A 6,383-nucleotide genomic window follows, 5' to 3' on the forward strand; every position below is an offset into this window, starting at 1 on the left:
TAAATAAACTAGTAGCCGAAATTAACAGGAGGGAGAAACAGAAGAAAAAAAAAAATTCGGGGGTGGGGGGAAAAAGATACTGCCGGATATTTTTCGTTTTGTTTTGTTTTCGCTTATTATTATTTTTCACTATACTGTATTATCCTGATGCAATAAAGGCTGGTTTGTAATGTAATTTAAAAATATATATGTCCAAACAAATAGCAGGGCCAGAATATGACAAGTGCATTCAGCATTATAATTCAACTGGGCTCCACCTCCATACCGCCTCCTAATTAATGGGTCTCCGAACTTGCAAAAGCCTGCATTGGACAGAGAGAGAGAGAGAGAGCGAGAGAGAGAGAGAGAGAGGGCGAAAAGTGTCATTGAAGATAATTGATTACCTCCCAATCAACAATAACTTGTTAGCAATAGTCAATTACCCCGTCTCTTCTCGCCTCTTTCCCCCTGGTCCGAGGTCTCGGTGCGAGGGCTGCTCTCCCCCTCTCCGAAGTCGTCTTTTAATTTTTTTCTTTTTTCCTTCTTTTTTTTTTTAATTATTTTTTGGGGGGATTCGCTCGGGGGGGGGCGGGCAGGGAAAGTGCTGCGATTTGGGGTGTTTCTTAAAATAGCAGCTGGGAAGAGGAAGAGAGAGGAGAGAGCGAGCGAGCTGAGAGTGGAGAGAGAGAGAGGGGAGGGGGGGGAAAAATCCCCGACCCAAAACCCTGGGACAAGAGGTGCGGCAGGACCACCTCTCGGCGAGGGACCGACGGCAGCTCCGCTCCCGGCCGCAGCCCGCCGCCCTGCCCGCCCTGCCCGCCCTGCCCGCCGCCCGACGTGGCTCTCCCCGGGAGGACCCGGGGCTCCTCCGCCGGAGTTGGAGGTGGGCTTCAACTTTTGCTCGCTGTCTCCGCCGCCGTCACCCCGCGGTCCCGCCGGGGGCTTCTCCCCGCGGCAGCGCATCCCCGTTGCGGGTGGGGAAGGCAGCCTCGCGCGGCCCGGCCCCACCATGACTTCCAAAGAAGAACCCAAGCCCTCCTCGGGGGAAGAGCGGCGGCGGAGCCCCTTGGATCACCTCCCGCCGCCGGCCAACTCCAACAAGCCCCTCACCCCCTTCAGCATCGAGGACATCCTCAACAAGCCCTCGGTGCGGAGGAGTTACACCCTCTGCGGAACGGCCCACCTCCTCTCGGCCGCCGAGAAGCACCCCTCGGCCGGGCTGCCCCTCTCCGGCCGGGCGCTGCTCTCCCAAACCTCGCCCCTCTGCGCCCTGGAAGAGCTGGCCAGCAAGACCTTCAAGGGGCTGGAAGTCAGCGTGCTGCAGGCGGCCGAAGGTAAGCCCCTGGCAGAGTGGGGGGATCCTCCCGCGGGTGGGTGCCCCGCTCCTCCCCACGGCCTGATTTTCCTTCCTCCCCCATCTCCCGGGGTGTCGCACGGGGCGGGATGGGGGATCCCCGGGCGGCCGGTACCCGGCGGCATCCTCCCCCCGCGACCCTCGGGACGCGGGAGCGGCGGCTCTGCCCCGCTCCCCCCGATACTGACGGGGCAGGGGCGTGGGGTCTGGGGGGGCTCGGGTGGCGGGGGGGACGGGACACATCGGGAAAGCGGCGACAATCCGGCGGCTCGTCGGCAGGCAGGGACGGGATGACGATCTTCGGGCAGCGGCAAACGCCGAAGAAGCGTCGAAAGTCGCGGACGGCCTTCACCAACCACCAGATCTACGAGCTGGAGAAGCGGTTCCTCTACCAAAAATACCTGTCACCGGCGGACCGGGACCAGATCGCCCAGCAGCTGGGGCTCACCAACGCCCAGGTCATCACCTGGTTCCAGAACCGCCGCGCCAAGCTCAAGCGAGACCTGGAGGAGATGAAGGCCGACGTGGAATCGGCCAAAAAGCTGGGCCCCAACCCCGCCGTGGACATCGTGGCCTTGGCCGAGCTGGAGCCCAGCGCCGAGGGAAGGGGCAAGGCGCGGTCCGGTTCCCCGCCACCGCCCCCCGCCGCCGCCCGGGAGCCCGGCGCCCCGCCGCCGCCCCGCCCCGCCTCGCCCCCCACGGAGCGGCCCCGCAGCCGCCGGGACAGCGAGGAGGAGGAGGAGGAGGAGGAGGAGGACGTGGAGATCGACGTGGATGACTGAGGGGCGGCTGGCGGGCCTCCCCCACCACCTCCGCCACCCCCCCGCTCCGTCCCGCTCCCCCCCACCCCACCCCGACAGCTCCAAATTGGCACCCCCGGCCCCCCATCCCGGCCCCGGCAGCGCGGCGAGGCGGCTGCTCCCCCTCGGTCGGAGCAATAAGCAATAGAAACCCACACACACACACAAATTAATTTAGGGTAGAGTCGATATCCCTCCGCCTGTCACATCTTCGGAAAGGTGCAATTACGGACGGCTTCTGTATAAATATTTAAACGTATATATTGGATTTTTTTTTCCTTCCCCCTTCTTTTTGAGGTTTTGATTATTATTTTTTTTAATAGCTATCAATGACGATTATTTTGTCTATAAGGGAGATGCGTAACCTTGGAATAAACTCGGCTTCCAACAAATGTTTGGGTAGGCAGTTGTTTTCAAAGACTTCCGAAACGAACCACTTTAGGGGAGATTTAAGTTAGACTTGAAACGGCAACAGCAAAAATTAGCCACTTTCCTTTCCTTGCATGTTTCAGATGTGCACGAAGTAATTTTTTTTTCCTTTTAGAAATTTTTTTTTCTTTCGCAATCTTGGGAACTTGGGGATGGGTTATAATGCAAGTTGAAAAATATATACTTTCTTTTTTCCTAGAGCATAGAGATTTGTCTCCAATGCAATTTCTGCCTCATTTTACCAATTAAAAGCTATTTTTACCATTTTCTGCTATTGTTGTGCTTTTATTAAAAAGCTGCCTTTCGTATTTTTGATATGAAGGTGGTAACAAAAAAAAAAACGAAAATGAAAAAAAAATCCTAGAATTATTTTTTACTCTTTTTAGAATTTTTGCATGCTACGGAAATAAAAAAGGACAAATCCCAAGATCAATACATTTAAATATTACACTATAAATTAAAAAAAAATGTACAGATTTAAGACCTGTTTTTGTTTGAATTGTACAAATTTTAAAAGGCCTGCTATTTAAGTTCCGATAGGGACAATGTCGCTTTATTTACTGTCTCTTAGAATTGTACAGATAGCTCTTTTTTCCGATACAATAAAATCTTTACCATTTTAATAGACTTTTAACGTCCTTCTTTGTGAAAGAAAAACCGCTCCGCTGGTCCGAGGTTACGACAGACTTTTCCCCCACAGGAATCTCCCATCCCGTTTGCGTTTAAAGTTACTTTAACCGCAGTACCTGTGAGAGAATGATGGGGAAGGAGCACGCGAGCGAGAACTTTATTACTTTAATTTTTTTTTTATAAGGTTAAAGCCAGGTAGAGGTTTAGCAGAGGGAGAACCCGGCGGATCGATAAGGCCGGAGGTGCGGGGAGCGCTTCCCCGGCGCGGGGGATGCACGGCGGCGGCGGGAGCGCGGCGGGGCGAGCGGGGCCACCGGCGCCCCCCTCCCGCACCTCCGCGCCCGCCTCCAGCACAGCATTTCCAGCCCGAAGTAGAGAGGAAAGGGAGGGGGAAAAAAAATACAAGGAAGAAAACCCAAACCGGAGCGGAGGGGAAGGAGTTATCACCCATTTGGACAAAAGAAGCGGCGTGTGTGAGCGGGGGGAGCTGCCCTCCGCCCGGCGGGCCAGACCTCCCGCTCCTGGGCAAAAGCGCTGCCTCGGCGACACGAGAGTGGAAAATGTTTCGTTTCCTCCCTTTCCTTTTTTCTTTCCCCCTCCCCTTCTTTTTTTTTTTTTCCGCCAAAATTAAGGCTCTGGTGAATGTGTTTTCTCTTGGCAGCGTGACCTGCCTTTGGAGTCGAGCAACGTGTGTTTCTCCCTATTCTTTGCAAAATTTATGTGAGAAAGACAAATCTGGTGTACAGTGGCAGAGCTCGGCGGAGCAGTGTCCAGATAAGACAGGGTTGGTTTGTGGGTTGGATTTTTTTTTTTTTTTGGTCCAGTTTCTCCGAGGCTAAATAAATCTTTCTCCTCTTTGAGAATGGATGGGGTTGTAATTTTTAGCGTAAAGCATGAAAACTGGGGACAAATGAGCCCTCTTCTCTGAAGTGACAAGCGACAATGGAGCATATACAGCCTCCTGCGGTTCGCCATGCTGAAACAAGCGTGCCCCTCCGCAGCAGAGAGAAGGCGAGCGCTTGGAGACCATATGGTTTTTGAATTTTCTTCACAATTTCCAGACAATTTGATGGATTAGGTTAACCCTCCCTTCCACTGTTTAACTCCACAACAATGGGAGCAGAGCTGTTCTCCCTTCGTCGGGGCATCTGTGCGCTTCTATTCTTCTCTCTTTCTCTCTTGGTATTTGGAACAAGCCTATGAATTACAATGAAATCCACTTTTCTTTAGTATTATTTGGAAGAGCACTTGTTTTCCGCCACCTCCCGCCCCCACCCCGCCATTCCTCTTTTTTTTGTTTGTTTTTTTTTTTTGGTTTTGTTTTGGTTTGGTTTTTTACCTCCGAGTGATAGCTTTGACTTCTGTCCAGATCTCTCGGAAAGCCTTCAATCTTGTCCTTAAGTGTTTTTATGCTAAACAGGCAAATCGTAAATGCTGAGAAACTGTGACATTTATGTGAAGATCTAGTTAAAGGGCTTTATTTGTTTTCTTTATCTGTTCTTCCCCCCCCCCCCCCATTCCCTCTCCTCTTCCCCCTCCTCTCCTGTCCCCTCCCTCCCCCCAGTCTTTTATTCTTTTGTCTTGGAATGGATTTAATGAGGCTGCAAACACTACAATTCAATATAACCAAGAAATAAAAAAAAAAAAAAAAAAAAAAAGAGTGGCTGGGTGTGTGGAAAATAGGCTGGGAGTTAATTTGGATTTCTGATCTATTGACTTCTGTGTGCAAAGAGAAGAGATGCCGGGCCGCCTTGCACCCGCAGAAGTTTACCACACGTGGCTGGGGCGGGTTAGTAAATAAAGCCTCCTCTCGAAGATTTGCAGCGTGTTAATTTGGCTCGCCCCCATTTCCAAATAGCCGGGATTTTGGTTATTTAATTTGCATATTGAAAAACAAAAGCTTTTTTTTTTTTTAGCTTAAAAATGAAGGGCCGGCTTGTGCCCCTCATTTGTCATGCATTTTTAAACGCGCCGTTTCCTGGGATTACCTAGCTGGGTAGATTTATGGCTCAGGGTTTGCTCTCCCTCGAATTTTAGATACAATCCGGAATTGGCTTTTTTCCACCTTTATTTTTAATTTCTTTTCTCTCTCTCTGTTTTTTTTCCCCGCAGCAGAAGTAGGGACGCGGTGACAGCGCTGAATCCGTGCCCTTTGGGGCTGACCCAGCCGCAGCCCTTCCCAGCCGGCTCGGAGCGCTGCTGCCGGGACCGCGCTCCGGGCAGCGGGCAGGGCCCGCACGGAACCCCTCCTGCCCACCTCAGACCCCCAAATTACCCTGTGCCCCTAAACCAGCCGGCCCTGCGGGCGGGGGATCTGCCCCGCCGCTGGCCGCTCCACTCCGGAGCCAGCGCTGCCCCGGAGAAGGGGGGAGCTGGGCCGAGACCCCCGGGACTTGCTGGCCGGGGGCACCCGGGTCAGCGGCCCCCTTGCCTGGCCTTCTCCCTGCCTCCGGTGCTTCTTGCGTGGATTCACGGGGCGGGGGCAGAGCCCGTCCCGTTTTCCCACCCCCGGGCAAACCCGGAACGTTTCGAAGCTCCTCGCTCCCGGCCCGGTGCTCCGTGCCCCGGGGACCGGCTCCCAGCGATTCCTGCCGTGGAGAGTGGGCACGGGGCAGGCGCGAGAGACCGGCCTTTCCCAAACGAATCAGACAGAAAAGGGTCGGATTCAAATGGGGAAGGTGGGATTCCCGACGGGAAAAATAAAGGCGTAAACCCGGGCAAGGCAGGCTGCGAAACCCCCCCAGCTCCTGGCCCGGGGAGGTGAAAACCCGCAGTTTGGCAAAAGGGTGTGCGGGAGCGGGGGAGGGGGGGTTGCGGGAGAGGGATGGAGTCCCGGCGGTTCCCCCGCCGCCCGCCCCGTCTGGGGCTGCGGTGGCCCGGGTCACCCCGACGGGGCGGGCGTGGGCCCTCGGCGCGGTCAGGTGCGGGCACGCTGCAGCGCGGTGGCTGCACTCCTGCCTCGGGCATGGCGACCCCCGGGGGGTCTCGTCCCAGCCCGCACCCCGGCCCACGCTGTTCTCTCCCGGCAGAAACCCCATTTCTCAAGCGCAGGAACCGGCGCGCTTCCCTCCTCGCCCCCCATCCCCATCCTTCATCCCCAAATCTGACACTGCCTTGGATTTCGTGTGGAGGTGGGAGGGAAGCGGGAGGGGAGAGGGCGGTGGGGGGTGTTGTCTGCTTGGAAATGCTAC

General features: G+C 54.8%; 1 protein-coding gene across 1 annotated transcript; it reads left to right on the top strand.

Moving 5' to 3' along the window:
* Positions 1-252: 252 nt before the first annotated feature.
* LBX1 (ladybird homeobox 1) lies at positions 253-2,950 on the top strand. Its single transcript, XM_075155471.1, has 2 exons — positions 253-1,313; positions 1,613-2,950. The coding sequence occupies exons 1-2, from the start codon at positions 989-991 to the stop codon at positions 2,113-2,115; spliced, it is 828 nt and encodes a 275-aa protein (XP_075011572.1). The 5' UTR covers positions 253-988; the 3' UTR covers positions 2,116-2,950.
* Positions 2,951-6,383: the final 3,433 nt, after the last annotated feature.

This window comes from Calonectris borealis, chromosome 7 (assembly GCF_964195595.1).
Source record: "Calonectris borealis chromosome 7, bCalBor7.hap1.2, whole genome shotgun sequence".
Lineage (NCBI taxonomy): Eukaryota > Metazoa > Chordata > Aves > Procellariiformes > Procellariidae > Calonectris > Calonectris borealis.